This window comes from Oncorhynchus kisutch, linkage group LG5, assembly GCF_002021735.2.
Source record: "Oncorhynchus kisutch isolate 150728-3 linkage group LG5, Okis_V2, whole genome shotgun sequence".
NCBI classification, from domain to species: Eukaryota; Metazoa; Chordata; class Actinopteri; order Salmoniformes; family Salmonidae; genus Oncorhynchus; species Oncorhynchus kisutch.
In genome coordinates, this window is record NC_034178.2 from 60,118,526 (window position 1) to 60,136,151 (window position 17,626).

The following is a 17,626-nucleotide window of genomic DNA, read 5'->3' on the forward strand; positions in this document are numbered from 1 at the left end:
TAAACAACGTGCCCACTTGGGAGAGTGAGATGGGTAGATATGACCAACGGAAATGGGCCGGTGGGACAAGATAACGACATGGTACCTCCTTATTAGACCAGGCCACTGGGTGCATCTAAAATTAGTACATTACAACTTCAGTAAGAGAGGAGAACAAGCTGCTACCAAGGTAAAAAATAAAACACTATATGACATAATAAAATCAAAAAATGGAAATGTGTTTTTACTTTATTAAAGAGAAAAGGTAGTGGAGAGTAAGGGGGAGGGGAGGAGGGGTCGTTTTTAAAATTTAAACAATCTTGTTTTAAAAATAAAATGCATCTTCTATGGGTCAAATTATTATGGGCCTGAATACTTCAGAAAGTATTCACACCCCTTAACTTGGATTTAATAGCATTTTTTTTGTCAACAATCACAAAATACTCTGTAGTCAAAGTGGAATAAATATATATATATTACATTTTTTATTTATGTAAAATAGAATCACCTTTGGCAGCGATTACAGCTGTGAGTCTTTCTGGGTAACCTAGATTGTACAATATTTGTCCATTGTTTTTAACAAAATGAGTCCATCTCTGTCAAGTTGATTGTTAGACAGCAATTTTCAAGCCTGGCCATACATTGTAAAGCTGATTTAATTCAAAACTGTAACTAGGCCACTCAGGAACATTCAATGTAGTCTTGCTAAGCAACTCCAGTGCATATTTGGACTTGTGTTTTAGGTAATTGTCCTGCTGAAAGTTGAATTTGTCTTCCAGTGTCTGTTGGAAAGCAGACTGAACCCAGTTTTCCTCTAACCCTTACAAAAAGTCCTACAGGAATTCTGTAGAATATATATACTGCAAGAATAGGAAGTCCTGCAGGATATCGCACAGTATTTTTGTAAGGACTGAACCAAGTTTTCCTCTAGCCCTTACAAAAAAGTCCTACAGGAATCCTGCAGAATATATATACTGCAAGAATAAGAAGTCCTGCAGGATATCGCACAGGATTTTTGGGGCCACTTTCCTATTGGACAATCCCTGCAGGATCCTGTAGGAATCATGACGGTAGTCCTTCAGGAATACAATCCTGCAAGATTTCTGTAGGACTTTTTTGTAAGGAAGGATTTTGCCTGTGCTTAGCTCTATTCCATTTCTTTTTATCCTAAAAAACTCCCTAGTCCTTGCCGATGACAAGCATACCACGATGACAAGCATACCAATCACCATTGGCCTCATGGGGAAATCCCTGAGTGGTTTCCTTCCTCTCCGGCAACTGAGTTAGGAAGGATGCCTGTATCTTTGTAGTGACAGGGTGTACTGATACACCATCCAAAGTGTAATTAATAACTGCACCATGCTCAAAAGGATATTCAATGTCTGTTTTTTTTAAGCATCTACAAATAGGTGCCCTTCTTTGTGAACCATTGAAAACCTCACTGGTCTTTGTGGTGGAATCTGTGCTTGAAATTCATTGCTCGACTGAGGGACCTTACAGATAATTGTGTGTGTGGGCTACAGAGATGGGGAAGTCATTTTAAAATCATGTTAAACACTATTAGTGCACACAGAGTGAGTCCATACAACCTATTATGTGACTTGTTAAGCACGTTTTTACTTGCCATAAAATAAGGGTAGAATACTTATTCTATTAAGTAGAATACTTATTCAGCTTTTAATTTTTAATTAATTTGTAAACACTTCTAAAAACATAATTCCACTTTGACATTATGCGGTATTGTGTGTAGAATCAGTGACACAAAATCTAAATTTAATACATTTTAAATTCACAACAAAATGCGGAAAAAGTCAAGGGGTGTTAATACATTCTGAAGACACTATAAATAGGCCTATATTATTTAGAATGCATCAGGCGAGTAATATTTTTGCAACATGAAATATGCAGCTTACTACATGGCATGGTTTTGCCAGAGGGTGTTGACATGTGGCACAGACTCCTGCTGCTCTTACTATTTATGTACTCTCAGAAATTACTCAACTTGAACTTGAATATGCTCATTATTCCGCTCTGTAATACATCAAATACTTAAGGGTCAGATTCCATCAAGTAGCCATGAGAGATTTTCTACACTGTCACTTACATTATATGGACATACTCACAGACACAACATATTAGTCACAAAGTCATCACTTTGTAATTCATGTTTTGAAGATGTGAGAAATCAAATACTTTATGTATTGCATCTGCCTTTTAGGCCAAAGCATTTTGTTAGTGTTTATATACTCACCATTAAATATTGAATTTTTTAAAAACTCTGTTAGGACAGTTGAAAGCTATGCTAAAAATCTCACATGTTATTCTACAATATGTAAGAAGTGTTTGGAATATCAGCATATCCATGGAGGAGAGGGAAGAAAGACAAGAGCCTGCAACAGGTTCGCACTTTGTGGGCAAGAAGGAGGACCTGATAAAAGCCAAGCGGTCGTTCAGGACCGTGGAGGGCCGGGACATACTTGTGCTCTATCACCAGGAGACATTCTACGCTCTGGACTTCCACTGCTACCGTAGAGTAACTGTTCCTTCATGTGCCTGAGTACCAGATCTGTTTGTGCATCTTGCCATTACCAACTCCTTTGTCATTAACCCCCTATACATGGGCTAACATACATCCTTTGTCCTCATCTTGTCCCCATTATGATTGTGCTTACATTTTTAGACAAGTGTAGACGATTAAAAGACGCATAATGATCTAATTGTGATCAGATCTTCCAAATCTACCTCTGGAGGTAGTCAGCCACCAATTGTGCAAGTTCTCCCACTTAAAAAGATGAGAGAGGCCTGTAATGTTCATCATAGGTACACTTCAACTATGACAGACAAAATGAGAACAAAAAAAATCCAGAAAATCACATTGTAGGATTTTTCATGAATTTATTTGCAAATTATGGTGGAAAACAAGTATTTGGTCAATAACAAAAGTTTATCTCAATACTTTGTTATATACCCTTTGTTGGGTTTTCACACACTGTTGCTGGTATTTTGGCCCATTCCACCATGCAGATCTCTAGAGCAGTGATGTTTAGGGGCTGTTGCTGGGCAACACGGACTTTCAACTCCCTCCAAAGATTTTCTATGGGGTTGAGATTTGGAGACTGGCTAGGCCACTCCAGGACCTTGAAATGCTTCTTACGAAGCCACTCCTTTGTTGCCCGGGCGGTGTGTTTGGGATCATTGTCATGCTGAAAGACCCAGCCACATTTCATCTTCAATGCCCTTGCTGATGGAAGGAGGTTTTCACTCAAAATCTCACGATACATGGCCCCATTCATTCTTTCCTTTACACGGATCAGTCGCCCTGGTCCCTTTGCAGAAAAACAGCCCCAAAGCATGATGTTTCCACCCCCATGCTTCACAGTAGGTATGGTGTTCTTTGGATGCAACTCAGAATTCTTTGTCCTCCAAACACGACGAGTTGAGTTTTTACCAAAAAGTTATATTTTGGTTTCATCTGACCATATGACATTCTCCCAATCTTCTTCTGGATCATCCAAATGCTCTCTAGCAAACTTTAGACGGGCCTGGACATGTACTGGCTTAAGCAGGGGGACACGTCTGGCACTGCAGGATATGAGTCCCTGGCGGCGTAGTGTGTTACTGATGGTAGGCTTTGTAACTTTGGTCCCAGCTCTCTGCGGGTTATTCACTAGGTCCCCCCGTGTGGTTCTGGGATTTTTGCTCACCGTTCTTGTGATCATTTTGACCCCACGGGGTGAGATCTTGCGTGGAGCCCCAGATCGAGGGAGATTATCAGTGATTTTGTATGTCTTCCATTTCCTAATAATTGCTCCCACAGTTGATTTCTTCAAACCAAGCTGTTTACCTATTGCAGATTCAGTCTTCCCAGCCTGGTGCAGGTCTACAATTTTGTTTCTGGTGTCCTTTGACAGCTCTTTGGTCTTGGCCATAGTGGAGTTTGGAGTGTGACTGTTTGAGGTTGTGGACAGGTGTCTTTTATACTGATAACAAGTTCAAACAGTTGCCATTAATACAGGTAACGAGTGGAGGACAGAGGAGCCTCTTAAAGAAGAAGTTACAGGTCTGTGAGAGCCAGAAATCTTGCTTGTTTGTAGGTGACCAAATACTTATTTTCCACCATAATTTGCAAATAAATTCATTAAAAATCCTACAATGTGATTTTCGGGATTTTTTTCCCTCATTTTGTCTGTCATAGTTGAAGTGTACCTATGATGAAACTTACAGGCCTCTCTCATCTTTTTAAGTGGGAGAACTTGCACAATTGGTGGCTGACTAAATACTTTTTTGCCCCACTGTAGATGGTCAAATCATTTAAATCATCATTATACCGCCATGGAAAATCATTAACAGGTGTGACCGTTGACTTATGACATCAATCATTGTTTTAAAATAAATATATTCATATTATTATGAGAGAATATCTGTCAAATAGTTTGCATACAGGGATGGACTAGGAAATCTGAACACAGTGGACGGATAAGAGACTCATTTTAATACCATGTGTAGACTCAACAAACAATGGTCAGATAGTGATTGGATTATCTTCTTTTTTACATTTGAATATTTCTTATTGAATGTTTAAAACAGATATATACATAATATACTTGCAGTGAAGCAGCTCAACAACTACATCACATTAGTCATCTAACAGACTCCCATCCAGAGTGACACACCGAAGCAACCAGGGTCAACGACCTGCTCAAGGGCACGTCAACAGATCTCCCACAAGGTCAAAAAACGGGGACCTGAACCAGCGATCCATCAGCCACCGGCCCAAGCTCCCAACCACCAGCCCTCCAAGATCCCCCACACAGTTCCTCAAGAGCTGCCTCTCAACCATTCGAGACCCCCCCACCCCCCACCCCCAAAATAAACAATTATTCCATTCCCCACCCCCAAGACACCCCCTCCCCCCAAAAGCAACAACAACCAACAAAATGAACAAAATACAAAAAAAGACAAAGACAAAGGAAAACAAAAAACAATGCAAAAAAACAACGAAGACATCAAGGACTACATAAATCATAACAGCAAGGCCAACTGAATATGTTTGGGTGCATGTTGGTCGCTATTTACCTGTGTATGTCGGTGTATGTGCACATGTGTGCATTTGAATGAGAGTGTGTGTATATGCATGTGTACGAACACATAAGCCTCAGGCAAACCAGCATTAGCTTTAAAAACACTGCCCCTCGGTGTCATTCAAACATACCTTTTGTTATGTTATATTTTGACTTAATTTAAAAAATACTTTTATCTTGGACTGTCATTCTATCCCCCGCCCATCAACTCCACTTCAACTTGTCTCCAATTCCACATCCTGATCATCTTGATCAGATCACAAAATACATACTGTGCAAGGTGTTAACAGGGTTTTGTTTGGTGTGACAATGATATCGGAGTTGGGCAAGACAGCAAACAGATCTGTGACTCGAGCTAGCTTTGAAGATGCATTCTGCATGATCTTCAGTGGCTGTTATATATGTCAAAAGTGGTATCAATCAGGGCCTCCAGGAGACCCATGAGGCGGCGCATAATTGGCCCAGCGTTGTCGGAGTTAGGGAAGGGTTTGGCCAGACTGGATTTCCTTGTCCCATCGTGCTCTAGCGACTCCTTGTAGCGGGCCGGGCGCATGCAAACTGAGTGCAGTCGTCAGGTGTTTCTTCCGACACATTGGTGCGGCTGGCTTCCAAGGTCAAGCAAGCAATGTGTTAAGAAGCAGTGCGGCTTGACAGGGTCGTGTTTCGGAGGACGCAAGGCTCTCGACTTTCGCCTCAACCGAGTCTGTACGGCAGTTGCAGCAATGAGATAAGACACTAACTACCAATTGGATATCACGAAATTGGGGAGAAAAAGGGGTTAAAAATAAATAAATAATAATAAAGTGCTATTAATCCACTGTAATTAAATAAATGCTATTGGGGAGCATCTCTCGACCACGGAGGTAGATTTACGTCACTATCTATGGGACATTTTCCCACATAACATCGGTATGGTTACAGTGCCATAAACTGTTTGCTTAGTCTGCAAAACTCTGATCTTCTCGTCTTTGGACTGATGCTGGAGTACCATTGCAAAATGGAGACATAGAGGTAAATTACCTAGTATTGTAATCTATTTGATCTTTGTTGTAATCAATATCTCAGGTGCCACCTACAGTCGTGGTGCCCTTGAGCAAGGCACACAAACCCCAAACTGCTCCAGGGTTTCTGTGTGTGCCTGTGTCAGTGTTTGTGTTGTGTGCCATGTTTTTAACAGTGTCATCAAATAAATAATTGGTTTCTATCGTAAATAAATATAACATTCATGCATATCTTTCAAATTTTCAGTTTGCTCCTTTATTCATGCACCTTAGTTGGAAACAAGGTACTAGTGACCAGAGGAGGCTGATGGGAGGAGCTATAGGAAGACTGTCTCATTATAATGGCTGGAATCGAATGAATGGAAAGGAGTCAAACATGTGGTTTCAATATGTTTGATATTGTTCTATTAATTCCATTCCAGACATTACAATGAGCCCGTCCTCCTATAGCTCCTCCCATCAGCCTCCTCTGCTAGCGACATATTTTCCTCTGTACATATACGCTCAATCTAAATCTAAATTGATAAAGACCTTATCGTCTTAATTTGGTTCTTCTTGCAGGAATTTGACGGCAAACTGTGCAAGTTCAAGATCTCTCTGGCCGAGGGGGAGAGCATCTATAGGGCCACCAACCCCTATGACCCTGTGCTGACACCAAGGTGGTACTCCAAGGGCATCAAGCAAAGAATCCACACGGTGACCGAGACCGATGGGGATGTCTATGTCACACTGTCCCACGTTTCCTGTTTTATCGAGTCTGATTACTTCCAGGGAGAGAAGGGCAAAGTAGGGAGAGAGAGCATAGAGGCCGAAGATGCTGCTAAGAAATCTAAGGCCACAATCTTCTGATGGACTGATTGGCTGCATGTCAATAGTCCAAAGTTGCTTCCTCTCCTCGCTTTCTCATCTGCACTGATCTGAAGGGAAGGTGAAAGAGGGAAGGAGGCAAGGACATGATGCCACGTCAAACTATTAATATACAGTTGGGGGTTTTCCTGAAGTTTACTTGTATTCAAATGGGGATGAAGTATTTATGGCAACCTCGACCTTTGACATTTGATTCATGTCCAGGTGCGTAAGTGGCAAATCAGATCACGACATAAAAATTCTGAAGGCAGGATTTGACTGAACTAAAAACGAATGTCTCTGTCCTTAATGTGTGGGGTAGGGGGTTATGTTTTGTTTGTTGAACATTTGACTAGAGGGAGGGGAGGGCAGGCTCGTAATAATGGCTGGAGCGGTTTGATGCCATTCCATTTGCTCCGTTCCAGCCAATTTCACGAGCCTGCCCTCCCCAATTAAGGTACCACCAACTTCCTGTGTTTCCGGGTAGACTTAACTCATCCAACTTGAGAAGGAGCTACAAGTCAAATGTGAATTATTATTTGTATTTCATTATCAAATGTCCATTATTATTTATATGTATTAAGGATCTCTATTAGTTCCTGCCAAGGCAGCACTACTCTTCCTGGGGTCCAGCAAAATTAAGGCAGTTTATACAATTTTAAAAACATTACAATACATTCACAGATTTCACAACACACTGTGTGCCCTCAGGCCCCTACTCTACCACTACCACATATCTACAATACAAAATCCATGTGTACGTGTGTGTATAGTGCATATGTTATCGTGTGTGTGTGCGTGTGCCTATGTTATGAGCCATCCTCCCCTCAGCGGCTTCCACTGCCTGATTAGCACAAGACTCCTGTGGTTCAGATAGTAAAATGAGTGCTGATGGCTTGTTTTCCTCCTATGGACAGGCTAGGCCGCATTCCGCCTACGGTCAAGAGTGTGTCCCGGGTGTTCAACACCAGAAGAAGAAAAACAACTCACATAATATAAAGAGATGATGTCTATCTAGATGTCATAGTGGACAGTAAGCTTAGTGGACCTACGCAATGTGTAGGTCTACTCATGTTTAGTAGTGGAAGGAGTCTACCAAAAAGAGTCCAATAGCAGTATTGCAATAGATTTTTAGCCTATTTATTTCACAATTTAATTTGTCAGGGGAATGGGAACAATAGCAAATCCGTGGCAGAGTCTGTCAGCAGGCCAAGCTTCCTACAGCCCTAGCCCCACCCATTGTTGCATGGTCATGGTGATGTTATTTTAGTTTGCACTGATCAAAGGCACTGTCCATGGTAGGCTACTGAATGTTTGTGCCTGGGGCTAGTAAACTGCTGTTGCAGCCCTCCTGGCAGCTACATGCTTAAATAAAGGATGTTTTTTGGCAATCTACACTGAACAAAAATATAAACGCAACTATTTCAAAGATTTTACTGAATTACAGTTCATAGAGGGAAATCAGTCAATTGAAATCTATGGATTTCACATGACTGGGCAGGGGCGCAGCTGTGGGTGGGCCCGGGAGGGCACAGGCCCACCCACTGGGGAGCCAGGCCTAACCCTTGCGGAGTCAGGCCCAGCCATTCAGAATGAGGTTTTTCACCACAAAAGGGCTTTATTACAGACAGAAATACTCCTCTACCCCCCCCCCCCCCCCCTCAATTATCTGGCAGCAGCTCTGTTGGACATTCCTGCAACTGAGCAAGAGGTCAAGTACATTAGAGTGTCTGGTTTGAGAAACAGACGCCTCACACGTCCTCAACTGGCAGCTTCATTAAATAGTACCCGCAAAACACCAGTCTCGACGTCAACAGTGAAGAGGCGACTCCGGGATGCTGGCCTTCTAGGCAGAGCTGCAAAGAAAAAGCCATGTCTGAATAAAAATAAAAGATTAAGATGGGCAAAAGAACACAGAGTTCCTCTGCCCAGTGTCTGTGTTCTTTTGCCCATCTTAAACTTTTCTTAATGTGCTTTTCTTTCAATAAAAAATAACATTTCTAAGTGACCCCAAACTTTTGAATGGTAGTGTACATATGAGATGAGTAATGCAAGATATGTAAACATTATTAAAGTGGCATTATTAAAGTGACTAGTGATCCATTAAATAAAGTGGCCAATGATTTCAAGTCTGTATGTAGGCAGCAGCCTCTCTGTGTTAGTGATGGCTGTTTAACAGTCTGATGGCTTCGAGATAGAAGCTGTTTTTCAGTCTCTCGGTCCAAGCTTTGATGCACCTGTACTGACCTTGATTTCTGAATAATAGCTGGGTAAACAGGCAGTGGCTTGGGTGGTTGTTGTCCTTGATGATCTTTTTGGCCTTGATTACCGTCGTGGGTGATGGAGCCGCTTGCGCTGCTTATGGAAGACATCCTCCTTCTCCTGAAGATAGTGGCATTTAACTACTATGGGTCTGGACAGCTCCCCATTCTTCAGTGCGGACTGTATGCTTCTGTGCGCATGGTCAAGGGTGGGGGTGTAATCGAGGCAGAGACTTTCCTGTAAAAGTTTACCTATGGACAGGCTAGGCCGCATTCCGCCTACGGTCTCGAGTCCCTCTCTCATGCAGAAAATGTGACCGTTCCCCCGGCGCTGTCTGTTCTCAAGGTCCTCAACCTTGGAAGTGAGTTTGACGACATCTGATGATAGCCGGGTGACTTTGCTCTTCCAGTGTCACCACTTATTCGGGAAATATTTGCGCCATCTTTCAGGCTATTCAGACGGATGTCACGTCTCGCTTCCTTAACAGAGTCGATCTTTATGTAGACCTCGGTGGCGAGAATAGCTATTTGTGTGGATATGTCAGTGAATAGTGACTCCACCTTAGTCAGCAGTCTGTTCAGATGTAATGATAGCCGCCATTACCATGGCTAGGTCGGGGGATCAGAGTCCGTGTCAGGTGAGCCCGAGACTTCAGCAGAGACCTGCTCCTTTGTGGCTCGCAGCCGTTGTTGTCTCGACATTTTACGATTAAAAGGCCAAAAATGTCAGAAAAAAAGCCCGATTAGTAAATTGGGTTCGATTCCAAATGAAATGTTACAAAATGAACATGGTGAGGGAGATGTTGGTCAAGTATTAATAGTATATTGTTCGCCCTTCACATGTTGCTGCTCACCAGCACCCCCAAGCCTACTACTGTTGTGTCGTCTGCAAACTTGATGATTGAGTTGGTGGAGTGCATGGCCACGCAGTCATGGGTAAACAGGGAGTACAGGAGGGGGCTGAACACGCACCCTTGTGGGGCCCCAGTGTTGAGGATCAGTGAAGTGGAGATGTTGTTTCCTACCTTCATCACCTGGGGGCAGCCCGTCAGGAAGTCCAGGACTCACTTGCACAGGCCGGGGTTGAGTCCCAGGGCCTCAAGCTTAATGATGAGCATGGAGGGTGTTGAATGCTGAGATATGGTCAATGAACAGCATTCTTACATAGGTATTCCTCTTGTCCAGATGGGATAGGGCAGTGTGCAGTGTGATGGCGATTGCATCGTCTGTGGACCTATTGGGGCGGTAAGCAAATTTAAGTGGGTCTCTGGTGAAAGGTAAGGTGGAGGTGATATGATCCTTGACTAGTCTCTCAAAGCACTTCATGATGACAGAAGTGAGCGCTACAGGGCGATAGTAATTTAGTTCAGTTACCTTTGCCTTCTTGGGTACAGGAACAATGGTGGCCATCTTGAAACATGTGGGGACAGCGGAGGGAATAACTACACTGTTTGTATTCGGCCATATTCCCAGTCACCTTTCCATGGTTAAATGCAGTGGTTCACGCTTTCAGTTTGCGCGAATGCTGCCATGTGGAGATCATCTGTTCACCTACTCTGCGTCACACAAAAACACGGCGGTTGGAACCAAAAATCTCAAATTTGGACTCATCAGAGCAAAGGACAGATCTCCACAGGTCTTATGTTCATTGCTCGTATTTCTTGGCCCAAGCAAGTCTCCTCTTCGAATTGTTGTCCTTTAGTAGTGGTTTCTTGGCAGCAATTCAACCATGAAGGCCTGATTCACGCAGTCTCCTCTGCACAGTTGATGTTGAGATGTGTCTGTTACTTGAACTGTGATGCATTTATTTGGGCTGCAATCTGAGGTGCAGTTAACTCTAATAAACCTATCCTCTGCTGCAGAGGTAACTCTGGTGGTTCCTTAGCCGTGGCAGTCCTCATGAGAGCCAGTTTCATCATAGCGCTTAATGGTTTTTGCAACTGTGCTTGAAGAAACTTTCAGTTCTTGAAATCTTCCAGATTGATTGACCTTCATGTCTTAAAGTAATGATGGACTGTTGTTTCTCTTTGCTTATTTGAGCTATTCTTGCCATTATATGGACTTGGTCTTTTACCAAATAGGGCTATCTTCTGTACACCACCCCTACCTTGTCAAAACATAACTGATTGGCTGAAACACATTAATAAGGAAAGAAATTCCACACAATAACATTTAACAAGGCACACCTGGTAATTGAAATGCATTCCAGGTGACTACCTTATGAAGCTGGTTGAGAGAGTGCTGTCATCAAGGCAAAGGGTGGCTAATTTGAAGAATATATTTAGATTTGTTTAATACTTTTTTGGTTAGTACATGATTCCATATGTGTTATTTCATAGTTTTGATGTCTTCACTATTATTCTACAATGTAGAAAATAGTAAAAATAAAGAAAAACCCTTGAATGAGTAGGTGTGTCCAAACTTTTGACTGGTACTGTATATTTTAGTTCAGTGTAGTTTCAAGCCCAAATAAATGGCCCTATGATCCTATGATGTGATTAAGACACCAGGGTTCCATTTCCCTGCCAGGCTATTGTCACGCCTTGGTCTTAGTATTTTGTGTTTTCTTTAATTATTTGGTCAGGCCAGGGTGTGACATGGGTTATTGTGGTGTGTTTTTGTCTTAGGGGTTTTGTGGGGTGTCTACGTAGTCTAAGGCTGCCTGAGGCGGTTCTCAATCAGAGTCAGGTGATTATCGTTGTCTCTGATTGGGAACCATATTTAGGCAGCCATATTCTGTGAGTGTTTTTGTGGGTGATTGTTCCTGTCTTTGTGTTTGCACCAGATAGGGCTGTTTCGGTTTTCACTTTTCATTATTTTGTAGTTTCTGCTTGTATTGTTTTTTCCTTCATTAAAATTATATCATGAATCATCATCACGCTGCATTTTGGTCCGATCCTTGTTCTACCTCTTCGTCAGAGGAGGAGATAGAAGAGAGCCGTTACAGCTATAGCCTATAGAATAGTGCAATGCCAAGCTATAGTCTATAGAATAATGCAATGCCATTTCAAATTCTAACTAAAGAGGTGACAGTACACACAAAAAAATCTGGGTTTCTTTGGGAAGGGTGATGGTTTAATGTGGATCCATAATGCCTCAAATAACCCTCTGAGCTCTTCAATGGTGCTTTGCAGTTCACCAAAGCGTTTTAAAAACTTTTTGTGATAATTAAAATGTAGGGCAGGTGGCTCATTAGAATGTTTTTGAGCGTGGTTTACTCATAGCTCATTCCGGTTGATCTAATCTGTTGTGTTATGCCATGACATATTATATATGACTATGACCATTGAATGGAATTGTGTCAATTGTGAACGGTTGACTAAATCAGTCAGTGGTTCTCAATTACCTCCTCAGGGACCCCCAGCTGTTCCAGAGGTAGCTCACTTCATTCACCTTAACACAATAATACCACCTATGGAATTTTAACAATATAATATGACTGTCCAGAATAAAAAACCCTGTATGGTTCTTCAAAAGGATCTACAAAGAACCTTTGAGATTGAGAAAGGTTATTTATAGAACCCTTCTCCATAAAGGTTATATAAAGTACCATAAGAAAGGGTTCTGTATATCCCCAAAATGTTTGTAACCATAGTGAAAGCCTGTTATGGTGCTATATAGAACCTTTTTGAATGTTTCTTTCTAGAACCTTATGAAAGGGTTATTTATAATAGCACCATACAGTTTCCATTTAGAACCTTGGGAGCATGGTTCTTTATTGAACCTTAAAAAAAGGGTTCTATATACTGTAGCACCCAAAAAAGTTCCGCTATGGTTACAAGACAAAGAACCCCTATCTGGTACTATTTAAAAGAAAAGAAAATAGTTCCATTGAAAATTAAATCCACATATTACCAGCCAATTTCTCACCACAAAGGAGCATTATTATGCTTGGAGTTGAGAGTGATCGGCCTAGTTGTACTCTATCGGCCTTTGAATAGCAGAAGTCAGTGGTCCGGGAATTTGTGTGGGGGGCATATTAATATGCTCTCGTGCGTGAATGATCCTGTTTTCTTCTGCTGATCTGCAGTAACCTCTGATGCACGCGAATAGAGCCACAAGCCCTTATGTGACGCATTGCATTGCATCAAGACATGACAAATGCCCAAGGTAACATAAAGCTGAGCACAATAATAACTAAGAAATTAAATATTATAATATGGTAATGCAATTCACAAACGTAGGCATGCACAATCAAACAATGTTGAATTATAGATGTTATTTTTTAGGAGAGTCATGTCATGGAAAGGTAGGTTAATAGGCTCTTAGGCTTTATTTGGTTCCAGACAAGGGCACATTTGGTAAGCATCCCAGTGCAAAGTTTGCGACTGTTTCTTTTGAAGTCATGAATATAAAATAAAAAACATGATTTGTCAGTCATAGTGCAGGTCTGAGTTCACCAACTCTGTTTGAACCCTGTTCTTCTATGCAGAAGACTGTGTTAGCCTACTAAGCTAAAGGCTACTCATCGCGCAAGCTGAAACACCTGCATTACACTTCACCCCCCGCGTTGACCTTTTGTTCCTTGCAGAGATCCATCCAAGTCAGAACACCAATGTGACCCTGGGTTCGGACAGTGTTAGCCCGCTGAGCTAAGGTGCAAGGGCATTTGCTCTGGGAGTCAACTCAAATCTTCAGGTCTCACTTAAGCAAGATACTCTTCACATGAGTGTGGTTCACCGAACAACCCCTGCTACATATAGGCCGAATGGCTACCCCCAAGCCATTAGACTGCTGAGCAATTAATCAAATGACCACCCAGACTATTTACATTACACTGCTGCTACTTGCTGTTTATTATCTATGCATAGTTACTTTACCCCCATCTACATGTACAAATTACCTCGACTAACCTGTACCCTCGCACAATGACTTGGTAGCCCTGAATATAGCCTCGTTACTGGTATTCTATTGTGTTACTTTTTATTACATTTTTTACTTTCGTTTATTTAGTAAATATTTTCTTAACTCTATTTCTTGAACTGCATTGTTGGTTAGGGGCTTGTAAGCATTTCACAGCGCAAAATTGATTTGATTTGTCTTCATTTCTGTCCCCTTGAGGGAACAACCCCATTAAGATCCTGGGGTTTGTCCAAAGGGGACTCTACCTACTGCACATAACTCATTAAAAGTGACAGACAGCTCAGTGCACTTAACATATCAATTCCTCTCACTTTTAGTGAGTTATGTGCAGTAGGTAGAGCCTACTGCAGTAGGTAGAGCCTACAGAGTCCCTACCTACTGCACATAACTCATTAAAAGTGAGAGGAATTGACATGTTAAGTGCACCGAGCTGTCTGTTTGAACTACTGGCACACAGCTCGTACACCCATGCATACCCTACAAGACATGCCACAAGAGGTCTCTTCACAGTCCCCAAGTCCAGAACACACTATGGGATGGGCACAGTACTTCATAGAGCCATGAGTACATGGAACTCTATTCCACATCAGGTAACTCATGCAAGCAGTAAAATTAGATTTAAAAAACAGATAAAAATACACCTTATGGAACAGTGGGGACGGTGGAGCTACACAAACATAGGCACAGCCACATGCATACACACACACTTTAACATGCACACTATACACACGTACACATGGACTTTGTATTGTAGATATGTGGTAGTGGTGGAGTAGGGGCCTGAGGGCACACATTGTGTTGTGAAACCTGTGAATGTATTGTAATGTTTTTAAAAATTGTAAAAACTGCTTTCATTTTGCTGGACCCCAGGAAGAGTAGCTGCTGCCAATGGGGATCTGTAATAAATACAAATACTACAGTATCACACTGCATCAATCAATTAACACCAATTATTCCATCCAAGCTTAATTGGCATATATGCCAGCTTCAACACTGCTTCATTATCACGACATTATCACACCGTTATCTTCCAATTACCATACAATTATCATGCCATTATCATTGCATAAGGCACAGTGTCTTGGTGTATAGGCCCTATTGGCGATCATGTCACGACTTCAAGAATTGCAAGTCAATTACATACATTCATTGGGAGAATAAATGAGCCTCATTCATTATACATGATCATAGATTGCTGAGAGGCGCAATGTGGGAATAGACAATTATCATGCAATCACTATATTATTATAGTGAGAATAGAGCGGTCCGGTGTTTGTCACTTTGTCGCAGTGACATGTTTTGACGATAATCCCTCCTAATTTAGCTTCTGTTGTTGGATTTATTTGTGTTCACAGCCACCGAATAATGCAAATCAAAGACCATGTTGTCAAACCCAATCACTTGCATTCATTATTATCTGCTGGGTAATAAGAATAAATAAGATTAGGTCAACGAACGGGCGAGTTTTTTTTATACATACTATGGAGAAAGCAGTGGGTGTGTTGAGAGGGCCACGTAAAGAGTGGACATTACAATGCAATTTGGGCTGCGCATCATTTGTGGACGTGTGCTGCTGTTGGCGTGTATGTAATGTAAGTGTGTGTCTAGTCTTTGTTGCTGAGTCAGGCGAGTCCACTCTCCAGAAGGTCTGTTGCTCTTTTCCAGTCTTTCCCCCTTTTCCCTCCCCCTCTCTCTCTCTGTATATTATCTCCCCACTTTTCTTCCTCTGCCCAGGGGACTTTGTTTTATAAGGTGACGTCCATTTTAATTGGATCGAGCCGAGACACGAGCCTCAGGTTCTGCTTTCTCCGCCTAGTTTTTTATTTTCATTTTTTTCTTACTGATTTACAAATGGTTTCTTTTTTTAGCGCATTGGTAGTCCATGTCGCCGGCTAGATCCAAGCGGTGTTTACATTCTTGCAAGCCTGGACGCAGCGTCTCTATGCGGACAGGACATTACCGTAAACTGTAGGAGGTTGTGCTTTATGAATGAACAACGAGAAGGAAATACAACAATCCAAACGTGATCGCGGTGAGCGAGCCACGGATATGAGGGATTAGCGTCCTTGTACCAGAGACTCATTGCGGAAAAGCCTTTCACTGCGGACTCATGTGAAAACGCATCGGGGGAGAACGTGTTTAAGAGGCATTGACCAGCGGAAAACCGTGGTGACCATGTAAGTTGCTCTCTGTACCTCTCCTTGCATGTATGTGCTTGCACCACACATGTTTCGCCAAAAATAGGTTATAGGATTAGGCAATTGCCTAATGATAATAATATTTATAATAATAATAATAATAATAATAATGCAATTCTCCTCCAATTATTTTCTAATTAAAAAAATTCAGACTGAGTATCGCCTGTCAAGTGTCATTCGCTCAATGACACAACGTGATGCATTGTCTCGGTGATTGACATGTATAATAAGGGAAAAATGCACTTCTTAATTTTCTCCTTGCTGCATCCCTCACAGGTACAGCATTAGAGACATGTTCACCACACTTTCCCCCTAAATTACATCCCCTCCTTTGCTGCATTCAACAATGTATTTGAGAGACACATCACATTCACCCCCATGGTGTACCAGGTTCCGACTTTCACTGTGTCCCCCGCTGGTGTGCTTTGCTTACAGGTCCATTCATATTGTTGCGCTGGGGAGCGAGTGCCCCGGGGGAGCGAGGCCTGGGGAAGAGGCTATGGGTCAGGGCCAGCTCCAGGGGGGCCTGCTGTGGAGCTACTTGGGCCATGGAGCTGTGGCTGGAGGACCTGAGGAGAGCAGTCTGTCCAACTCGGCCTTCATGGAGTACACATCCCGCGTGTTTGGAGACGTCACTGTGGTGGTGCAGGACTGCCCTAGCTGGGTGTGTGTGTATGTGTGTGTGTGTGTGTGTGGTGAGTCAGAGGGTTGTTATGTAGGTTTGGCCCTGGAGCTGTGGGGGGCTGTGATAGAGTAAAGGGAAGGGGGGCTGGAAAAGGGGGAGTACAAGACATGGGGTTAGAGAGTATTACAAGTGAGAGACCAAATTACTTGCACAGTTCTGTAAGGTGATAAGAAATGATTGAGAGTTAAAACAGACAAGTAGGAAGACAATGACATCCTAATAAATGTTGTCCCCTTCAGCGTCGTCCCCTATGGGAGTGTTTTATTTTTTTTGTAAATGAACTCAGTCCGGCATTTAACTTACTCTTGAAAGTTGTAATAGTAGAATGCACAAGGTGCAATTTCGAAATTGGATAGTGTATCATCAGTTTTTCTCTTGTCATTTGCATTTAGCATTTTAGTCATTTAGCAGACACTCTTATCCAGAGCGACTTACATTTAGCGCATTCATCTTAAAATAGCTAGATGGGACAACCACAAATCCCAGCTAGAATGTGGGGGTAGAGTGAAGTGCAAGTGTTGGTTAAGGGAAAAAAAATTAAGTGGGGGTGGTTGAGGTGAGAAAGGGGATTCATTATTTAAGAAACTCTTTGAAAAGTTAGGGTTTCAGGTGCTTTTGGAAGATGGGAATCTGCTGTCCTAGCTTCAGGGGGAAGCTGGTTCCACCATTGGGGTGCCTGGATAGAGAAGAGCTTGGACTGGGCTGAGTGGGA

At 42.2% G+C, this 17,626-nt stretch overlaps 2 protein-coding genes across 4 annotated transcripts in view; both read left to right on the forward strand.

Annotated features, from left to right (window-relative positions):
- The first annotated feature begins 130 nt into the window (after positions 1-130).
- Positions 131-7,226, forward strand: LOC109890283 (Rieske domain-containing protein-like). Of its 2 annotated transcripts, XM_020482265.2 has the most exons (3): positions 2,342-2,507; positions 6,037-6,071; positions 6,623-7,226. In XM_020482265.2, exons 1-3 carry the CDS (start codon positions 2,342-2,344, stop codon positions 6,908-6,910), a joined length of 489 nt encoding a protein of 162 aa, XP_020337854.1. In that variant the 3' UTR covers positions 6,911-7,226. The 2 variants fall into 2 exon arrangements, 1 of the variants encoding a protein (XP_020337854.1); XR_004209909.1 differs by lacking the exons at positions 2,342-2,507; positions 6,037-6,071 and adding an exon at positions 131-169 and having other exon boundaries at positions 6,623-6,734.
- Positions 7,227-15,525: 8,299 nt separating this feature from the next.
- rhobtb3 (Rho related BTB domain containing 3) overlaps positions 15,526-17,626 on the forward strand; it is a 33,792-nt gene continuing 31,691 nt past the window's right edge. The window contains exons 1-3 of one of the 2 annotated variants that reach the window (XM_031825557.1): positions 15,526-15,623; positions 15,900-16,208; positions 16,665-16,893. In XM_031825557.1, the coding sequence (XP_031681417.1) occupies positions 16,207-16,208; positions 16,665-16,893 (231 nt within the window). In that variant the 5' untranslated portion in view covers positions 15,526-15,623; positions 15,900-16,206. Of the gene's footprint in view, positions 16,209-16,664; positions 16,894-17,626 lie in introns of both variants that reach the window. The other variant, XM_020483854.2, reaches the window with a different exon arrangement.

Excerpts from the sequence above, each read along its gene's own strand:
- LOC109890283 (XM_020482265.2), top strand. The coding sequence starts at position 2,342 with ATGGAGGAGAGGGAAGAAAGACAAGAGCCTGCAACAGGTTCGCACTTT. Across the intron at positions 2,508-6,036 it reads TCTGGACTTCCACTGCTACC|ATGCTGGAGTACCATTGCAA; the intron begins GTAGAGTAACTG and ends GTCTTTGGACTG. Across the intron at positions 6,072-6,622 it reads TGCAAAATGGAGACATAGAG|GAATTTGACGGCAAACTGTG; the intron begins GTAAATTACCTA and ends TTCTTCTTGCAG.